General features: G+C 43.1%; 1 protein-coding gene and 1 long non-coding RNA gene across 8 annotated transcripts in view; one reads left to right on the top strand and one right to left on the bottom strand.

Annotated features, from left to right (window-relative positions):
* Positions 1 to 603, top strand: part of XYLB (xylulokinase) — a 116,672-nt gene extending 116,069 nt beyond the window's left edge. For 5 of the 7 annotated variants that reach the window (XM_083704189.1, XM_083704186.1, XM_083704188.1 and 2 more), the window contains one exon: positions 1 to 603. In XM_083704189.1, the coding sequence (XP_083560315.1) occupies positions 1 to 99 (99 nt within the window). In that variant the 3' untranslated portion in view covers positions 100 to 603. The other 2 variants (XM_083704187.1, XM_083704183.1) reach the window with 1 other exon arrangement.
* Positions 604 to 9,868: 9,265 nt separating this feature from the next.
* Positions 9,869 to 21,667, bottom strand: LOC310827905. Its single transcript, XR_014556546.1, has 3 exons — positions 21,603 to 21,667; positions 11,654 to 11,813; positions 9,869 to 10,130 (listed from the first exon to the last, which is right to left on the bottom strand). It is a non-coding gene; the product is annotated as an uncharacterized lncRNA (long non-coding RNA).
* Positions 21,668 to 22,049: the final 382 nt, after the last annotated feature.

Genomic DNA, 22,049 nt, shown 5'->3' with positions numbered 1-22,049 from the left:
GTTTACCAGCCTTTGCTTAAACGATATAAGGAACTTGAGCAGCAGTTACTGATTAGGCCAAAGGAACATCATATGAGAGAACCAAAAAAATCAGTATAAAAACCTTCTTTAAACAGGAAAAGCAAAAGCCAGCCTGCTGCTTCACCTTGAAAGCCTGAAGTCTGGGACTCTGAGAATACCTGCACTTTTTTTCAAAGTTTGTAGCTTCGGACAAACATTTGGGCAGTGCTAAATGAAAACGGATGGCTTACTCTACCAGTTAGTTACCATGTTTTTACCCAAAAAGAACCTGGAAATCCGATTTAATTTTTGTAAGAGATCACTGGAGATTTTTGTATTCACACGTCCTTTTCAAAGAATTCAATTCTGTGGGCTAAAGTAACCCTGTATTGTAGCTATACCCTCATTAACCAGCTTGGAGCTCGGTAGACGTTTCCCGGGTTACGATGCTGGGTTGTAAAGTCCTGCACAGCTTCATGTAGTCTTTCCATTCTATATCCCCTTTTCCAACACAAATAAAAAAGGAGAAATTACTTAAATTCTTTGAAAATTTGAATTGCATATGCAAAATAAATGCAAACAATAAATTTGATTTGCACCATTTGTTCCATGTGCAGTATTTGGTTATTTCTGATGCAGAATTCATAGCAGGAACCAGAATATGAGTCTTGGGAGCTGGGCCAAGGTTAGAGGCCAGCTCAGGAATGGAGAAGGTGTTAAGTTGTGGGTAGACATAGCAGACGACACAGTGATTCTTCCAAAGCAGCTCTTTATTTGTAAGCTGGAACAGAACTGGCTGAGGAGCTCAGTCAGCCTGCTTATATAGAGCTCCAGAACAATGTAACTGTTGCCATTTTCTAAAACTATCCAATCACTGAACGTCACTTTCGATCCTTCATTTGCATAACTATCTACAGTATCCCCCTGCTGGCCCAGGGTGAGAACTTCAGTACATAACAGAAGGGATGCTTATTTCTGGAGAAAGAGGACATTCTGGATTAAAGGACACTCCACCATTCCCTCGCTGGCATGTGTTTCCCAGCTGAGACGTCTCTGCTTCAAAGGAATGTAGAGAGGTGAGGCATGAACTTGCCCCACAAAAACTTAAAGAGCCAACTCTGCCCCTCTCCTAAAGACTGGTGCTAAATGGCCTTTCTCTTTCCTTTCAAGGAAGAACACCTTTAGCTTTGCTTGTTTCATTGGAAAGCTAATAAACTGCAATAGTTGCACAGCTTTTATGGTAGAGGTTCCTGCCTTCCTATCATAAACTTATATATGATGCTTCAGTGAGGAAGGATCCTTCAGACTTTTCTTATGCAGCATTTTTTCAAATGTATCGCCTTACAGTTTTGGGGTAGGGTGAGTGCGGGGTTACTGCAAGAGATCCGTATCAGGCAAGGCAACATTTAACTCCGCCAAATGATCGGTTCATCTAACCCAGCACTAGGAATGGACAGACGTCCCCCTCTTTGACTTACATAGCATCTAGGTTTTCTCATCGTTCTTTGTGAATACTTAAAAAAAGGAAAGGAAAGCGAGGCATATGTGAGTGCGTGTTTTAATATTTAGAAATCATCTCGAAACCCAGGTGAGGCATCTTCCATCCCCTAAAGAAATAAGTAAACAAACAAACAAACCTTATGTGAAGAGACAGGTAATTAGTGTTGAGCTATGAGGCACAGGGCAGTTCCTGGTGTCCAATTCATATGGCCTGCTAACTTAGGGTTGCCCTAAAGCAGGAAAATCCAGACATGTGACAGCCCTAAGCTAACTAGGGATATCAATTCAGGTTTCTCCCAGTTTTTTTCCAACCTTAAGTCTAGCTTGTCACATTTTCGCATCAGTACCTTTACCTTTGACATGATCTGGTCACCCTTTTTCTCTTTTATGGAAGAAGAACAGGATATTTCCATACCACCATCATCACAGAGGTGTCTGTGGAGGGGATATATTGATTGAAAATGTACTGTAACTTTCGAATAAATGTTTTGTTTTTTAAAGGCTTGGAATATTTTTTAAAATCCTCACAAATATTTTCCAGCGTTTTTGTGCATCCTTCTAATATGCACATATTTTTATGCAATTTCCCCGCCAACATACATATTTTTGCAAGCAATTTCCCCAAATAGAATGCATTGGGAGAGATGATAGGAATTGTAATCCAACAGGATCTTGGCTCTTGGGTCTGAGACAGGATTCTCTTGCAGCCTCCTCACTGGAGTTCCTTTTAATTGGCAATGCTAGGAATTGACCCTGGAACTTACGCATGCAATGCGTGTACTCTGCCACTGAGCTGTGGGTCATTTACTAAGCTATTAGGAGCTTCTTTCTATTAAGAGTCAAACCAAAGATCTTTCTAGCCTGGAAATGTCTACTGCTCCATCTGGCAGCACCCCTCCTATACTTCTGCCTAGTCTTTTCTCAACCTTACTATGAAAATGTGAAACTTCCACTCTCTGAGAATTTGGACAAAAACATAAGTGTATCTGGAGTATTGTGTGGAGGTGGGATTCGTGAAACTAGACTCTCCCTTGGATCTCTGAAAAAGCTTTCAACTCACGTGGCGGTTCTTGAATATGTTTTCTGCCTGTTAACATCCTTTCAATCGCACGCTTCGCCTCTCCTTTCTCCTAGTTCTAGTTTTCTGGATCTTGAATACAAAGCGTTGACTTAGACAGCCTACAGCTGCAGCCGTTCCCTTTAACATCACGATGGTCCCTGGGACCTACCTCTAATCCATCTGCAAAACGTTTATTGATTCTCCAATAAGCTTGACACAATGAAAAATTATTTTCTTTGCTGCCTAAAGCCCTTTTATCATGGAAATGGAAACAAACCAGTTGGCGCTTTCTGAAGGGATTTGCTTTCAAAGTGCTGACAAACTGAAGCTACCGACCCCAGTGTTCGTGCTTTAAAAGACACCATTGATCCAACAACACCTAATTTGATCTCTGCTGAATCCTCTTCAGTTTAACTATTTTTGGTGTGTGCTTATGTCTGTGGATGTGTGTGGCGAATATAGGAGGTGCTTAAAAAGCAACGCCACTGCAAGCCATTACTCTTAAGGGTTAGGCTCGAGGCCAGCAGTGGACAGGAGGAATACGCATAGGATGTCAAAAAGCATCTGGTCATAATCTGGGTACAGTATATTTTTCACTGGCCAGGTGGCACCTTACTAAGCCTGTATATAGCACAGGATGACAGCAGTTTACAATGGGCATTCGTTGAGGGTGGCATGCATTTCACCCCCACTCCCTTTGATCTCTGTCTCTGCACGGCGTTCCGTCAATCATGCTTTGCTCCTTGATTTAGTTGGGACTCTTCTAGACACCCAGATTGTGCCCGCAAGCCCCCATTCTGCAGCTTGGCCAGGTGAGATTCCTTCAAGAAGGTAGCTGTGCTTCCATGGCTCAAAAGCCTATGCCTCTTTGCTACAGATTCCATGTATTGCAGCGGTTCTCAACCTGTGGGTCCCCAGATGTTGTTGGACTACAACTCCCATCATCCCTGAGCTCTGGCCTTGCTAGCTAGGGGTGATGGGAGTTGTAGTCCAACAACATCTGGGGACCCACAGGCTGAGAAAGGCTGGTGTATGATCATGTGGAGGAGCAACATGTATTCTTGTATACTTCATCTGTGCGATCCGAAATTCAGCCTGCTATTGGGGGAAATTGTGACATCTCACAATAAGGATCATTGCCTGTACCATTGCACTATTCTTTTCTGTATAAGCATTATGCAATTGCCTTTCCACCTAAGCATCTGACAACCTAAGGCGATGTTCGATTCCTCTGACCCAGAGGTAGCCAATGTTGTGCATCCCTGACCATTGAATATGCTGGCTGGGACTAACTGGAATTATAGCCTATAATATCTTGAGGGCTCTTGCTTGATGCACCTGCGCTATACTTAAATCTAGAGCAGGCTTTTTCAAAGCAAGCCCCCGATTTGTGGAGTGCTGTTGCCAGGGTACCAGCAGGGTCATCTTTTTGATGCCGTCATTATTCTCCCAGGCATTCGGGCATTAATACTGCTGTGGTTTTGTGCTTCAGTTGTTTCTGGTCCACGAGTTGGGAGCCTGTCACCACCTGAGAACTGTTGGACTGCAACTCCCATCAACCTGGCTAGTCTTATGAGAGACGGAGCAAAGCTCTTCTTCTTTCCACTCTCTTCACTCCATGCATAATTTTATACAGCTCTTTCATGTCTCCTCTTACTCACTTTCCCTCTAAAGAGCCCTGAAAATTGCAACCTTTCCTCATGGGAGAATTGCTCCAGCTGCTTTATCAATTTGGTAGCCCTCTTCTGAACCTTTTTGAGCTCTTCTGAATCCTTTTTGAGGTGAGGCGAGCACAATTGACACCATAGATCATAGTGGTGGGAATTTTATTTTCAATCCCTTTCCTAATGATTCACCTTTTTCACTGCTGCCGTACACCGAGTCCAACAACATCTGGCTCCCCCTGGTAAAGAGGGAGGGGGCAGTAATCCCTCCCTCCGTTGAGTTTTTCCTGATTAACATTTGTGGGAATGTTGTGGATAGTAGAAGAGGATATATTGATTAAATATTATCCTACCTCACTCACGCTAGTGAGCTAGTAGCAAAGCACATTCCCTTGTACATAGCAGTAAGCTAGTGGATAGATCCGTTTGAACCATTTGAGTTAAGCAGTCCAATCTGGCTTGTCCAGATTAGATTGTTCATGGTAAATCCCCTTTAAAGATAAAGGGACCCCTGACCATTAGGTCCAGTCGTGACCGACTCTGGGGTTGCGGCGCTCATCTCGCTTTATTGGCCGAGGGTACAGCTTCCGGGTCATGTGGCTAGCATGACTAAGCTGCTTCTGGTGAACCAGAGCAGTGCACGGAAATGCTGTTTACCTTCCCGCCAGAGCGGTACCTATTTATCTACTTGCACTTGAACTGCTAGGTTGGCAGGAGCAGGAACCGAGCAACGGGAGCTCACCCCGTCGCGGGGATTCGAACCGCCGACCTTCTAATTGGCAAGTCCTAGGCTCTGTGGTTTAACCCACAGCGCCACCCACGTCCCTAAATCCCCTTTAGTTCCCTCTTAAAAACAATAATGACACAACAGTCTTCTTTTAAAAGTAATGATAAGGTTTACTTACATTCAGTTCACTGTATGGTCCTGAAGGCAGGTTTTAACTTGTAGTTGCAGTCACAGAGAAAAGTGTGAGTTCATCCTTTGTGAGGGATGATCCCATGTGCTGCTGGCTGAGAGCCAGCACACAGCAAAAGGCATCAAGATGGGATAAGGCGAAAAAAGGGAAGATGGCTCCGTGACCAGCCCTTTTATAGGGTCTGCCAGGGTCACGCCCATCTACCTGGTCACATGTGGGGGGAGGATGCTCCAGACCAGGTGTGACAGGAAGTCCTCCTGGCTGGAGCAACATTCCCCTTTGTATCCACTCTGGGCAAACAGGAAATGTTGTATTTGACTGCTTCAGTGATGTTACATCCCACAACACAGAGGTACCATTCAGTGGTGGGGAATTCGATTTGGCTTGGGAGGATGACCTATGGCAAAGGTATTCAACCTCTTGCTGCCCAAACCATGTCTCCAATCTAAGTCACACTCCCACCTCCTGGTGCTTCTTTGAGCTAAGACAAAACAAACACAAACCATTGGGATCCTATTAACAGATTTCCCACACCTTCTGCCTAGTTTGGCCCAGAGAATGTCTGTTGGCTTAGGAGATCTGGATGCTTCATTCCTTTTGCTTACAGTTCTTTCCTTTAGAAACATAATTGAGTTTACACAGATCAATACAGCATCCTTGCAGAAAGTGCCTCTTTCGCTATTGACCCAGTGAACATTCTTACTGGCTTAGATTTTTTTCAGACCCAACCAGGGGTGACTTGCTTTGAAATGGACTCCATGGACACATGAGGCTGTAAGTTTCCCAACAGACCATAAAGTAGACCTGGGGAACCTTTTGCAGACCAAGGGCCACAACACCCCTGGACTTCTGTCCCAGTGGATATCAGTTGAGAGGGGAGAAGGATTTGATGCTTTTCAAAGCATGCAAGCCCAGTTCTGTCCTCTGCAAGAGGATCTGCTGCCGGAAAATACAAGCAGAGCGGGGAATGTCTCAGCAGAGAGGCAGACTGGTGTTCCTTGCAAATATGCAAAAAGCGAACCATGCACATGTGCACACCAAGTTAGCAGAATACAACAGCATTTTGAAGGTTTTAAATGGCTGCAATGCATAGCTTCCACTTCAGCTGTGTATTAACATCATTTACATTCTTCTGGGGACACAGCAAAGGTGTTGCATATCCAACTTCATAAGAAAAGCGTCCATGCAGAATGCGGAAGGTTAAACATGATCGGAGTCACCCAGGATTAAATGCACCTCTGTTTCCAATGCACATGAATGATTGTGGGTGCCCATCTCCCTCTGCTGAGGGTTTGTGACTATGTGTGCGTCTGTCCCTGCCCGTTATTGAAATGCAGGTGTCAAGAGCTTTCCACCAGGGAAATGTGGCCCTCAGCCCAAAAGGCGTTCCCCAAATCCCCTCCCTTAGATGAACATGGGGATCTTCTTCAGTTCAGTCAGGTGCCTTTATCAAAGTGTTTCCCCTCCTTTGTGACCATAGAGAGACCAGCCCTGAACTGGAGCCAGGTTTCTTGAAATGAAGTCGTAGCCTGGTCCTTGGACAGCGAATCTCCTGAAGGCCATCCAAGGGAGACTTGCCTTTAGATTGCGCTAGCTGGCAATGTAATTCCTGGTCCTGACGTCGTTCAAGAGCAAGGGGCGGGCGAGGGGTTCATTTTGCTGTTTAACCCGTGTGCCTCAGTCTGCAACGCTCTTGTTGACCCTCTTTATAGTTTTGGGAAAGAAATTAATTAGCAGGAGCTGCTGCACGCTGTGGAAAATTTCAAAAATGCTTTGCATAACCTTGGGGGGTGGGGATGAAGATCTATTCATCAGATTTTTCTCCTGGGCCGGTCCTTTGCAAACAAGATTAATTTACTCCACAGCCATTTGTCTTCACCAGGACCCCGCGAAAGGGAAAGTGAGGCTTAATTAGCATTTTAAAGTGGGCAGCCTTGAAGTTAATGATATTCAATAACGAAAAATTGTTTTAACCTTATTTGCACTTTTCAATTTACTTATTACAGGCCATCTGTTAAAAATTTAAGCGAGTGCTGTAGGGAGTAGCACTCTCTCAGATTGTCAAAGGAACTCTTGACTAGATAGGCAGAAGGGCTGGGTGGGTGGGTGGGAAGAGGAAACATGGATGCACACGGCATTAAATGAGCAGTTGGTATTATTCGCCCCCTTTAGACTTCTGGCAAATGCAACAGAAGGGAAGGACTTAATAACCATTTTCTAACCATCACACTTCTGAACAACGCCGTCATTTTCTGTAGGCTTTAGATAGGGTCATTACACAATGCAGCCCAGTTTTGTGTGCATCGGGACCCAAACCCAATGAGCCACTGGAGATCAACAACTGGATTTGCTGCATTTTAGGATTTTCTTTTTAAACTGTAGGTGGGCGTGCCTTCCTCAGTGGGGAAAATGGGCAGCTTGGGCATCTCTGTTTTGTAAGAAGTTAACCTCCCCTCCCAAGCCCTGCCATCCAAAACCGATTCTCCCCCACTTCTTTTTCTCATACACTAACACCCCCAACTCCCTCCCCACAGTGACTGCCTCTCAAGAGAAAATTACAGAGATGGAAGATTCAACCACAGATCTCAAGCAGTTTATCTTGTTTAGCATTTGGTTTAATCAAACACAGAACCAGTTCATATTTCAGGAACCTCCCCTTCCCCCTTGCATACAATGTAGTGCAGAAGCAAGTAAACGGACAAAGGTCAGCATTTTGATGCTCCATACACTTGTGAGAGCCACTTCACATGCAAACTGTACCCAGAGCCAGCTACCAAGAGAACTTTGCTCTAGTAGCATCAAAAAGCTGTTCTGGAAAAAGGAATGGGGCTGCAGTTTGCATTCAGTTTCCTTTGCTGACCCTTCGCTGCTGAACAGATGTTTTGCACAATTGCTGCTTTTTGCTCAAAAAAGGTGCACAGCTGGATCAAGGCCACAGATCCCCCTGGGAGAACTAAGGGTTTAGTCTCAGTTTCTCTTGCTCTCTCTCCGAAATCAGTAGAACTATTGCCATATTTAATTTTAGCTGTATCAATCACCTTGGTACCTACTTCCCATTCAATCCTTAAACCCAGACTGAGGCCCCGTTGAGGCTACAGGGTTAGGAGAAGATGGAAGATCAGTTTGTACTTGATGGTGCAGAACCATCTTTTTGCTTCTATATTATTATTTTTTTGCAGAATAAGAAAAGGAAAAAGAGAGAAGGGGCAGTGTGCTTTAAAGCAGGTACATGATGCAACATGTAGCTTGATCCTTATTGCTCTATTTTTAAGCATTCAGCAGAAGCCCAGCAGCTATAGAAAAACCTATTAACCCTATTCAGTAGCATACTTAACCCAATTGTTAATCCAGCCCCATGGTAGAGCAAATTCTGGTCTTTATTCTTCTTCTTGCAACCCTCATTCCCTGCCCAATTGCCTCCCCCTTTGGCAGCTGAATCCTTTAAAAAGTTTACAAATCACACCATGGAGTTCATTGGAACTTACTCCCCCCCACCCCCCAAAAAGTAAATCTGCTCTGGATTACAGTTTTATTCTGAAAAAGCCAAGCGAAATATAGCTCCACGCCCCGTTCTTTTCGAGTTTCCATAATCGGCTTGTCATGACGGAGTTCACTCATTTACTGGAGGTTTCTCCATGTCAAGAGAAGTTATATTTCCATCTCTACCTGACGGCCCATGAGAATGGTGACTCCAAAGGACTTCAAAGACTGAGAATGAGCAGGTAACCTCAGCTGACATCAGACCCATTCAGTATGCACAAATTAAGACTGTTTTGCTAAATATTACTGCTCTGCTCTTGTCTTCTCCCAATATGGGGGAAATGATCAGTGCTTTTCTCTAGGAGTACTCAAGGTTATGCAGTGGGCACTTATTGTAACAACTTCATATTTTTCTATTATTTTTTTTAAAAAGAAGCACTGGATATTATTAGTTTTATTCATTAACCTCATTATGTACTTTGTGTTCTTGTACTTTTATGTCGTGAACCGCCCTGAGACCTATGGATGAAGGGCTATATACAAATGTAATAAATAAACAAATCAGTATAAATTCAGTTTATTCATCGTTGAGATCTAAAAGACTCACATTAGATCTAAGAGACTAATGACTTACATTAAAAAAGAAGAAGCATGTACAGAAATACATTGTACCATAAGGGTGGGATTCATGTAAAACTTCGACATTTCATACAGCATATTAAAATGGATGTATTACTGAAAATAACATTCAGAAATACATGCTATTAGGGAGCACTGCTTTGCAGAGATGAGTATACAAGGCAAAAGTTGCGTACAAAATGTCTATAGAGGGATAAGGTAAAGGTAAAGGGACCCCTGACCATTAGGTCCAGTCGCGGATGACAGTGGGGTTGCGGCGCTCATCTCGCTTTACTGGCCGAGGGAGCCGGCATACAGATTCCAGGTCATGTGGCTAGCATGACTAAGCCACTTCTGGTGAACCAGAGCAGTGCACGGAAATGCCATTTACCTTCCCACTGGAGTGGTACCTATTTATCTACTTGCATTTTTGACGTGCTTTTGAACTGCTAGGTTGGCAGGAGCAGCGACCGAGCAACGGGAGCTCACCCCATCGCGGGGATTCAAACCACCAACCTTCTGATCGGCAAGTCCTAGGCTCTGTGGTTTAACTCACAGCGCCACCAGTGATAAAGGGATAAATTCACACAAATATTAAGGAAGTTTCATGAGAACTTGGGGGGGGGTGCTGAATCATAAACTGATGTTGAAATGCAGTGAACTTAGGGAAACGACTGGTTAGGAAATGCTATCCATTTATTTTGTTTGTTTGGATTTGGTAATATAACTTGCATTGCACGTAACTTAGCCCTCTCAGGTTCCTGGAAGATGAAGATGGAGCTATTCCTGTTAAGAGGGCTGATGTCAATTTTGATGGTCTGCTCCTGGTCCCTTGTGAACATCACATCCACATCACCAGCTGACCGCACAATTTGGAACGACAGGCAAGATCTGCTTAAGAGTCATTTTAAAGGTCACAGATGGGCTATGTTCCCTGATCTGTGCAAAAAATAATAATTAAAAAGCAGTTCTCTGCACTGGCTGATCACTTGGGCTCTCTAACTCTACCACCATTTTATTTACTTTAGGATTAATTGCCAGCTAAAGGTCATTTGATCAAAAGAAGTTCTCCGAAATCCTTAGTGGTTTCATGAACATTTTGCCTTAGGGGTTTGACAAATTGTTTCATCGGTTTATTTTTAATATGACAAAACAGAGCTTGTTAGACTGAGTTTCCCACAGCAAACACAAGCAGATTAAGCTACGTGTTACTATTAGCCATGTGCAAAAGCCCAAAGGACAGAATCAGTTCCATTATATTAGCCCCAAGGAGCGGGTTTTCTTCAAAAATCTGTTTGCTGAACCAAAATTGGCACTCACTTCTGTAGTGCACCGCTCTCTCAGTTGGTCAGTGTGATAAGCACCATTGGTGTTTTTTATGAATGTGTTTTAATATCTGTGGTTCCATTATATCATGGGCTTCAGAACATTTTGGCATTCAATGCAATCAGATGTTTTGGCAAACCATCGTTTATCATTGCAAGAATGAACAGTAGTGAGGTCTGGGCTACCCCACCCCACTTCCTTCGTATATGGTTTGGGATCCAGGTTTGAGAGCAAACTATGGATTGCACAAACCTCATTTGTTGCAAATGGGAAACTGGTTTTCCATGAAGTAGGAGCTCTCTCAACCTGGGCTACTCTCTTCCCATGAAGGAAGAAGCAAAAATGAGAGGGGAACGCGTTAGCCTAACATTCACCACTGCTTCTCCTAATAATGATGAACTATGTTTCTTATCTTAAAAAGCAGAGACATCTCCTTGGCAACAAAGGTCTGTATAGTTAAAGCTATGGTTTTCCCAGTAGTGATGTATGGAAGTGAGAACTGGACCATAAAGAAGGCTGATCACCGAAGAATTGATGCTTTTGAATTATGGTGCTGGAGGAGACTCTTGAGAGTCCCGTGGACTGCAAGAAGATCAAATCGATCCATTCTGAAGGAAATCAGCCCTGAGTGCTCACTGGAAGGACAGATCCTGAAGCTGAGGCTCCAGTACTTTGGCCACCTCATGAGAAGAGAAGACTCCCTGGAAAAGACTCTGATGTTGGGAAAGATGGAGGGCACAAGGAGAAGGGGACGACAGAGGACGAGATGGTTGGACAGTGTTCTTGAAGCTACCAGCATGAGTTTGACCAAACTGCGGGAGGCAGTGGAAGACAGGAGTGCCTGGTGTGCTCTGGTCCATGGGGTCACGAAGAGTCAGACACGACTAAACAACAACAACATGTTTCTTATTACTCTCAATACAGTCTTCTCATTGGTTTCCCGATTTTGCAGTGCATCGTAATCCTATCCATGCCTTCACAGCAACTGAGCCATCTGTATGTATTTAGCCTGGGCATGGAGATGGATTTCCCATGACATGGTAAAACTACAAGGAATAGGATTTAAAACAGAGCCACAGGTTTCTTACCTTGGGAACAACAATCTCAATAGAACAGCAACCCACCAGCTGAAGACCAGAGCAGTGTCACACCCATCTTTTAAGTCCTTGATTGTGGCCGGGGTACAGTTGCCCCTTCAACAGAACTCTTAAAGCCCAGGAGTCGGGTTTTCACTTGCGTCTCGGTCTCCTAGAGAGGAAGGCGGGCATGGTTGAGAAAGTAAAAGGCTAGTCCAGGATTGTTTATTCTGACTGGCCACGGCTCCCCAGGATCTCTGGCAGGGCTCCTTTGCATTGTCTGCTTCTTTTGACAACAACAACAACAACAACAACAACAACAACAACAACAACAACAACAACAACATTTTTTTATTTATATTCCGCCCTCCCCAGCCGGGCTCAGAGCGACTAACAACAATAAAAGTAACACAATTTACATAAAATCACAAGCAATTAATTGAAATGCATTCTAAAATCAATTCATTCTAAAATCAATTCAAAATCAAATTAATGGCAGCCATTGGGCTAGAGTTCTGTGAGGATTACCGAAGGAGTGGGTCAGACTGTGCCTTGGCCATCCTCCATAGTGCAGTCTCTTCCACAATCTGTCCGGTTGTGCTGCTGCAGATGGGTTTCGTCTCTCTCCGCTCCTCCCAGTGGTCATGACTCTTCTGGTCACTGCTGTGGGTACAGAGTTTGACTGTCTGCCTCCAGGCACTGCTGTCACCTGCAAGAGATTCCCACATGGCGGGGTCGGTGTTGCCGGCCTTCTTGTCATGCTCACAGACATCTTTGTAATGCAGAGTTGGTCTGCCAATGGACCTGGTGCCTGAAGCCAGCTCTCCGAAGAGCACATCCTTGGGGTCTTCCATTCTGTGGACAGGACCAAGTAAGTGTAGACGTTGCTGAGACAGGAGTGCAAACATGCTGGGAATGTGGGCTTGGGAGAACGCAATGCCTTGTGATACCCCAAATCTTCCTGAAGCAGTGCATGTAGAAGGCATTGGGGCATTGCTCCTGACAGTGGTGAGTTGCCCATGACTCACTTCAGGGCTAGCGATCCCATGGAACCTCGGGCCACGTCTGGCCTGCAAAACCACTTCAGGTGACCTGCCAGCCCTCCTGATATTAGGCACCTCTTTCTCTTGCCTTCGACTTACGTTGGAGACATGCCTCTTCTCCTTCAGGTGCACTGCTATTTCACCCGAGGTCTTAGTGCTTAGGAAGCAGGAATAAGTGCTCTTTTTTCCTGTTTCCTGACCGCTAAGAACCTCAGCGCAGTGGCACTGTGCCAGAACAAGAAGAGGTGCATTTGCAAACACAGTCAAGGGCTTTCCTTCCTATTGCAGCCCTGGGGGATTTGGGTGAAACACACCCGAATAATGCAGCTGAAGGAGAAAATTATATACACAGGAGAACACAGCAGCGGGACAACTAAATAAGCAACAGAAATTGGAGCAGCGGATTAAGTTCAGTCAGCACCACAAGCAGAATGATCAAAGCACCAAAGAGAAGGAAACTCTGGGCTTTTTTTTGGAAAGGTGGGATAGATTTAAAAACAAAACAAAACAAAACACCAACAATGTCTATGTAATCCAGACCAAAGGCTCAACAAAACTCAACATACTATAATATGCATGCTCTAGAGGTAAGGATTAGTAAATCTTAACAATTTTGGAATCTTGCCGTTTCTCATTTTTCCAATCATAATTCTCCGCATTTCTTCATTGGTTTGAGTGTTGTTGTTTTGAAAGAGGCCTCATTAAAACTCATCAGCATTTTAGTGTGAATTTCTCCTAAGAGACATACTTCTGAATGCAGTTTTGCCGAATACAGTGGTACCTCGGGTTACAGACGCTTCAGCTAACAGACGCTTCACGTTACAGACTCTGCTAACCCAGAAATAGTGCCTCAGGTTAAGAACTTTGCTTCAGGATGAGAAGAGAAATCGCACGACAACAGCACGGTAGCAGTGGTAGACCCCATTAGCTAAAGTGGCACCTCAGGTTAAGAACAGTTTTAGGTTAAGAACGGACCTCCAGAACGAATTAAGTTCTTAACCCAAGGTACCACTGTATACATATTGGCACAAAGCAAATAATGAATTTCCATATGTTACTTTCACAATTTAATGCATTTCCATGCACACTTGGACCCAACCCAAGTGTATAGGTTTATGTACGCATTGCTTGGCTAGAGACCTGCATTGTGAATTTTGAAGGATGGCTGCATTTCAGTTTCTGTATTGTTTTGGAAAGTGTGAATTAGGTAGGTTCACCTTTAAATGCAAACTGAATTGAATTTCTCCCCCAACTCTAACGGAAGGTGGGGAGAAATTATGCTTCAAGGCACCGGCTTGGTTTATTTCCATTTCCCCTGGATTCTCGGATGGGAGTTTTTGCCAAAATGGTTAACATAAGAGGATATTGACATCACCATTGGCAAGGGATACAGATCTATTAAAAAGGATTTTCCTCCCTCCTTGCTCTATTCAGTTTACTTCACGGTATTCATAGATAGCAGGCCAATATGTTGACATGGACTGATCAGGTGCAGAGCTTGGGGACAGCAATAACAGAAGGCAACCTAATTTATTGTGACATCTTCAGAAAATGTCCAGAAAGCACTGTGATAATTTGAAGTTTGGAGTAAATAATGAGGGAGGTAAACAGGAATTGGTGTGGCGAGGCACACAGTGAGTTCACACTATAAAAAGTATTATTATTATTATTATTATTATTATTATTATTACTATTAGTGCTATTTTTCTAGAAAAACAGGTGGCTGAACTCACCATGAACACCTCTCTCATTCTGTGCCAGAACTGCTGAAAAAAGCCATTATTATTATTATTATTATTATTATTATTATTAATTATTATTAATTATATCTACAAAACAAACAAACAACTGCAAGAATTACAGACTGGAGAAAATGCACACAGCCACACCAGAAGAAGTCAGTTTGACACTACAAACCATGTATCTGGTCCCTACCAGAGAAGAATGGCAAACCAAGCTGATAGACTATGCTGAAATGGCAAAACCAGAAAGCTCAGGAACCAAGAAGACAAAAACTTTAAGAAAGAATGGGGGGAAAATATTTAGGAGACCACTGTAAGCAGATGAAAACATTAGCAGTATTTAATAACACTTGTAACAATCACTATGGACAATATGGATAATTACAAAACGTGGGATTATGAAATAATATGCAGTTGAAAATCCTGACAATAAGATCCATGGAGGGGATGGGGGAAATCTGGAGATTCAGAGAAATCTCTAAATCTGGATATTTATTTGGTATTGTAAAATGCTTGTAAAACAAAATAAAAAATTATTTACAAACCGTGGTTTTGTTAGGTCAATAACAAATTTAGACTTAGGTTAGGTTACCTATAAGGTAAAGATAAAGGGACCCCTGACCATTAGGTCCAGTCGTGACCAACTCTGGGGTTGCGGCGCTCATCTCACTTTACTGTCAAGGGAGCTGGCATACAGCTTCCGGGTCCTGTGCCAGCATGACTAAGCCGCTTCTGCCGAACCAGAGGAAACGCCGTTTACCTTCCCGCCGGAGCGGTACCTATTCATCTACTTGCACTTTGACGTGCTTTCGAACTGCTAGGTTGGCAGGAGCAGGGACCGAGCAATGGGAGCTCACTCCGTCGCGGGGATTCGAACCGCCGACCTTCTGATTGGCAAGTCCTAGGCTCTGTGATTTAACTCACAGCGCCACCCGCGTCCCCTTGCATCTACTATACCTGTTCGCAATGAAGAAGAAGAAGAAGAAGAAGAAGAGGAGGAGGAGGAGGAGGAGTTTGGATTTGATATCCCGCTTTATCACTACCTAAAGGAGTCTCAAAGCGGCTAACAATCTCCTTTCCCTTCCTCCCCCACAACAAACACTCTGTGAGGTGAGTGGGGCTGAGAGACTGAGTGTGACTAGCCCAAGGTCACCCAGCAGCTGCATGTGGAGGAGCGGGGACGCGAACCCAGTTCACCAGATTACGAGTCCACCACTCCTAACCACTACACCACACTGGCTCTCAGGCAAAGAGTCCCTCCAAAGTGACTTTTTGGAAATGGGGGCTCTGGTTTCCAGTCCTGGGTATATGACTGATGTTATATTTTACTATTTATCATTGCATCCTTCAAATACCTACATTCATATGAGACTACTACCAACCGGCTCCTTCAGATGGAAGATGAATGACAATTTGTTTCGGGATCAAGAGATTATTAAGAAGGCCCAAAAAGCTTTGAAAGATTACTTTGAGATAAATTTGAACACTACGGTGGAAAAAAGAATTATCTGGGACGCAAGCAAGGCTGTGATGAGGGGGTTCTTGATACAACAGAATGCGGCAAAGAAAAGGATACAAAATGAGGAAAAAGATAGAATTTTGGAGAAAATTAAAGAATGTGAGAAGAAATTAAGGACAAAACCGAAGTCACAGCCGATCCTGAGAGAAATCAAACTTTATCAAGCGCAATATTCTAAATTGATAAATCAGGAAATAGAGTGGAAAGTTAAATTAATGAAACAGAGAACATTTGAATCGGCGAATAAATGTGGGAAACTGCTAGCATGGCAGTTGAAGAAGAGACAAAAAATGAATATAGTTACAAATTTAGAGATTGAAGGAAAAAACATACAGAACCCTGCGGAGATTAGAAAGTGCTTCCAGAGATATTTCAAACAACTGTACACTCAAGGGCCGCAAGATGAGGTTGAGATAGAACAATTTTTGATAAAGAATGGACTACCAAAATTGTCACAAGACAACAGATCAATCCTGAATTGTAAAATAACAAGACAAGAGATCGAACAAGCCATTCAGAATATGTAATTGGGCAAATCCCCAGGGCCTGATGGGCTTACCTCCAAGTAGTATAAGACACTGAAAGACTATCTGATACAACCATTGATGGAGGTAGGCAACGAAATTTTGGAAGGGAAAAGGGCGCCGGAAACGTGGAAAGAGGCTTTCATCACGTGGATACCTAAATCAGAAACTGAGAAGACACAACTTAAGAACTACCATCCCATCTCCCTTCTAAATGTGGATTACAAATTTTTTGCGGACATTTTAGCAAGCAGATTTAAAAAAGTCCTAAATGAAGTAATTCATAAGGACCAGGCAGGCTTTCTCCCAGGCAGACATTTGTTTGCTAATACAAGGAACATTATTGACATCTTGGAACTTCTGCAAACAAATATTAATACAAAAGCTGTGTTAATTTTTATAGATGCGGAGAAGGCCTTCGGCAACATTTCTTGGAAATTTATGAAGAAAAATTTGGAAGGGATGGGAGTGGGACGGGGATTTGAAAATGGGATAGATGCAATCTATTCAGAACAAAAGGCTAAACTGATAGTTAACAATGTGGTGACAGAAGAGTTTAAAATTGAAAAAGGAACACGACAAGGCTGCCCTATTTCCCCTTTGCTATTTATTTCTGTCCTGGAGGTGCTCTTGAACATGATTAGAGGAGACCGGTTGGTTGAAGGAATACGGGTCGGAGCGAAACAGTACAAACTTAAAGCTTTTGCAGATGACCTGGTTTTGACATTACAGGAGCCAGAATCTAGTACGAAAAGAGTACTACAATTGATTCAAGAGTTTGGTCGGGTGGCGGGATTTAAATTAAATAAGCAAAAAACTAAGGTTTTGGGAAAAAACGTGACCGTTACAGAGTCAGAAAGGTTTCAGAAAGAGACAGAGTTAAATGTGGTTAAAAAAGTAAAATACCTTGGGGTAAATATAACAGCAAAAAATCTGAGTTTAGTTAAGGACAACTATGAGAAATGTTGGTCAGAAATTAAGAGAGATCTAGAAAGTTGGACAAGATTGAAACTTTCCTTGTTAGGCCAAATTGCTGCTATTAAGATGAATGTACTGCCAAAAATGTTGTTTTTGTTTCAAACTTTGCAAGTTGTGGACAAAACAGAGTGCTTTCGGAAGTGGCAGAGAGATATTTCTAAATTTGTCTGGCAGGGCAAAAAGCCCAGAATTAAGTTTAAGATATTAACTGATGCGAAAGAAAGAGGGGGCTTTGCCCTGCCAGACTTAAAGTTATATTATGAGGCCGCAGCTTTCTGCTGGCTAAAAGATTGGCTACTTCTCGAGGACACCGACGTACTAGATTTGGAAGGTTTTAATAATGCTTTTGGGTGGCATGCATATTTATGGTAGGACAAGGTTAAGATCAATAAGACCTTCAAGAACCATATTGTCAGAAAAGCAGTGTTTAATGTCTGGATAAAATACAAAGACTTATTGGAAAATAAAACTCCAAGGTGGCTTTCACCATTGGAAGCTAAGGCCTGGAAAAGACTCAATATGGAGGCCAAATGGCCGAAGTATTGGGAAATATTAGAAAAAGATGGAGATAATTGGAAATTGCAGAGTCAGGAGAAAATGAAAGACAAAGTGCGAGATTGGTTACATTATGCTCAGATCAAAGAAGTTTTTAAACATGATAAAAAGCTAGGATTCCAGGTGGAAAAATCGAAGTTAGAAATGGAACTGTTAGAGCCTAAGACTAAGGTACTTTCAAAAATGTATAACTTGCTGTTGAAGTGGAATACACAAGATGAAACGGTTAAATCGGCTATGATAAAGTGGGCACAGGACATTGGATACAACATTATGTTTGAGGACTGGGAGAGGTGGACTACTGGGTTGAAGTTTACTGCATGTAATGCTTTGAAAGAAAATGTTATGAAAATGATATATAGATGGTATATGACCCCAGTCAAACTTGCAAAAATATACCACTTGTCTGATAACAAATGTTGGAAGTGTAAAGAAAATGAAGGAACATTCTTTCACCTCTGGTGGACTTGCCCTAGAGTGAAGGCTTTCTGGGAAATGATATATAATGAGTTGAAAAAGGTATTTAAGTATACCTTCCTAAGAAACCAGAGGCCTTCCTTTTGGGTATTGTCGGCCAGAATGTGCTAAAGAAGGACCGAACATTTTTTATGTACGCAACAACAGCAGCAAGGATACTTGTCGCCAAGCATTGGAAAACACAAGACCTACCCACACTGGAAGAATGGCAGATGCAACTGATAGACTACATGGAACTGGCTGAGATGACTGGCAGAATCCGAGACCTGGGAGAGGAGACGGTGGAAGAAGATTGGAAGAAATTCAAGATTTATTTACAAAAATATTGCAAATTGTATGAATGTTAAGAAGGATGCTAGAGTATAAACAACTTGGCACCATAGATGAAGTGAATTATGAAGATAAGATAAATTTAAGAAAAGATAAAACTTGGAAGATGTAGGTTATATTTAAACCTTTTAAGACTTGAATAAAATGATAGTCAAAATCAGAGATATAACATTGGAAAATTAGATATTAAGATTAGAAATAAGGGGATAAATTTGTTGAATAAAATTTTATAAACAGGAACGCAGGAGCGGGAGATGCGAGGGAGTCCAAAGAAGTGAAAAGATCTATGTTAAAAGATGTTATATTGTATTGTTTTATTGGCATTGTGATTTAAACAAAAAATTGTTAATAAAAATTATTATAAAAAAAACAAATACCTACATTCATAAAATCTGATTGGTCAGATGTACGGAGGTGCCCATCTTGACACACAGGGCTGGCAAACTTAACTCTGCAGACTGCTGTCGCTCTCAGTTGCCAGGATACTGTCCTGTTCCAACCAGGCTATGGGCCTGCAGCATGTTAAGCTGGAACTGGCAAGTATTCACTGACCTTCAGCTGGAATCTGGCCAGCGAGATGGTCCAGGCTCCAAATAATAGGGCAGAATGCAAGCTCTGGCTGACACAAGCGGAGTTTGGCTCTGTTGGATCTGGGAGAACTCCCAGGAAGGGCAGATGTTCATCTAACAGAGTCCCCAGAGTTTGACCAAGTCTTTACATCCCTCAGCCTAATAATTGCTGCCAGAGTCCTGCCGACTGAGCAAAGCTATGGGGAAATTAAAGTCTTCGAAGTTTGAAGGAACCTGCTGTGGTGTTATGTACTGAGTTGAAATGGATCCATAACGCTGAAGCCTGATTGGTTCTAGAACAATAGAATTCAGAATGCAGCAGTCTGATAGGTCCACAGGAGCCACCCAATCCAGCTCCAGGTGGAAGTGAATCCGCAACCTGATTGGCCTACAGGAGAATCCCAGAATTAGCCAATCACGTTGGGCCCATTGTGTAAATAATGTATATAAAGCAGACATTCTGGGGGAACTTCCATTCCTCCTCACCACTATGAGCTGAATAAAGAGTATGAAATCCACTCTCGACTCTGAGTAGATTTCATGTGGCTTTCTTGAACAGCTTAAAATTGACCCCTTTGCCTTCTCTACCGAGGAACCATTAAAGGGAGAAGCATTATGGGTAGTTAGCAGCTTAAAAAAAATGGAGTTGGCGGTGGGCGTCATAAGCCTACATACTTTGGATTTTGGCTCCACCCACTTTGGCCATGTGACCCCAGCCACTTTCCCCGGGGAGCTGGGCCCTAGGGGGAAAGGGATTCATTGCTGCTGTTATACAGGGGTGTTCATAGAAGCATAGAATTGTAGAATTGGAAGGGACCACGAGGGTCATCTAGTCCAAACCCCCTGTAGTGCAGAAATCTTTCGCCCAACATCAGAAACAAATCCACAACGCCGAGATTGAGTCTCATGCTTTACCAACTGCATCCTCCCTGAGGGTTTTCCTTTTCCTGGGGTTTACTGTTGTGATCATTTGATATTCCCCTTCTCTTTCTTGGGGTATCTTATTTTATTTAACTGATTTTAAAATTGCACTAGATGCACTCCTAATGTGTCCTTTTAACTAATTTTACTATTTCGTCTTTCCATTGTTGCAACCCACCCTGGGAGCTTACGGTGAAGGGCATGTAAGCAATCTAAATAATAATAAAAACAAAAAATACAAGAAGTGATAATATAATATTGTTCCCCCTTTCTTTTGCAATCTTATTTCTTTTTGATAGTCCTAACTGTATGATTTGGGGGTGGGTTAGGTGGAAAACATCCGACTGCATGGGCATAGCGGGGGGGGGGGCGAGCTGCCCTCCCCCCAGATCAAGTAAAACAATAGAAATACTGACATGTCAGTTCTGCCCTCCCCAAGAAAAATCCTGGCTACGCCCATGTCTGGCTGCATCACAAGTGCATGCATTTATCGCAGCGAGTAAAAGTTATCGCGAAGTTCCTTTAAAATTCACGCCACAGCCATAGCCCTTCATCAGTTGAACAATGGATGTTCCGTTCAGTCCTGCACTTAAATGCCACTGGCTGAACCTTCCTCTCTCCTAACAATTAGTTCCAGACATACAGAATCTGCAATTCATGGCAGTGTTCGGTATCATAAAATACAATTGCCAATGCTTAGGTTAGGTGACTGATGGGGCAAAGGGTATGGCAGGAAGAAATTGCAGCATTTAGAGAAGGAGAGTTAGTTTTCTAAAGCAGAGACATCACCTTGCCGACAAAGGTCCGTATAGTTAAAGCTATGGTTTTCCCAGTAGTGATCAAACCTATCCAAAGTATTTGAGCCTCAGCTTCAGGATCTGTCCTTCCAGTGAGCACTCAGGGCTGATTTCCTTCAGAATGGAGAGGTTTGATCGTCTTGCACTCCATGGGACTCTCAAGAGTCTCCTCCAGCACCAGAATTCAAAAGCATCAATTCTTCGGCAACCAACCTTCTTTATCTAGGGCTTATTATCCCCCAAAAGGCTGCTTATTAGACATTCGGCAGGGATCAGCTTAGCCTGGGAGTTCCTGGCCAATATCCCCTGAGCGTAGCTGGTCCCAGTGGGGATTTGCAGTCTGCCCCACTTGCCAAGGAACCATCCGAAGCACACATTGAGTCTCCCAATGTTTCATTTGCAGCCATGTATTTACTTGCATTTGCCCGTTTGTTTGAAAATGTCTGTACAGGGGGAGAGAAAGAGTTAATATGTGGACTAATAGAAAAGCCAGAGGCGGAGCCTACCTGTTTATAAAAGGGCTTAGCCCGAGGTTTGAGCTAGTTGTTGGTGGTTAGTTGGTTGGTTTTAGTGGGTTGGTTGGTTTGGAAAGGCAGTTGGAAAAGCAGTTGGCAGGCAGTTGGAAATAGAGAGACAGTTGGTGCAGTTGGTTCTTGTGTGAGGGGAGGTAGAAGAGTTAGAGACAGGATAAAAATAAGACTAAGAAGGTAAAGAGTAACAACGTTTTGAATGCAGTTGAAGTTTATTTGTGTCTGCAATAAACTACACTCTTCTTTGTTAACTTAAGAACCGGACTGAGACTGAAGTGATTTTACCGGGGAGGATCTGGTTGGTGGCAGCGGATTAGTGGTGTACGGGTCAATAGTCCGTGAGACGACTGGGGGCTCCGTACGAACTCCAACCCCCCCCCCACATTGTGCCATAGGGCATCAGGTGTGGGGTGGCTTGAGGGA

Source organism: Podarcis gaigeae (assembly GCF_964106915.1).
Source record: "Podarcis gaigeae genome assembly, chromosome: 12".
NCBI lineage: Eukaryota > Metazoa > Chordata > Lepidosauria > Squamata > Lacertidae > Podarcis > Podarcis gaigeae.
The sequence above is the reverse complement of the archived record's forward strand: the minus strand, read 5'-3'. Positions and strand labels throughout refer to the sequence as shown.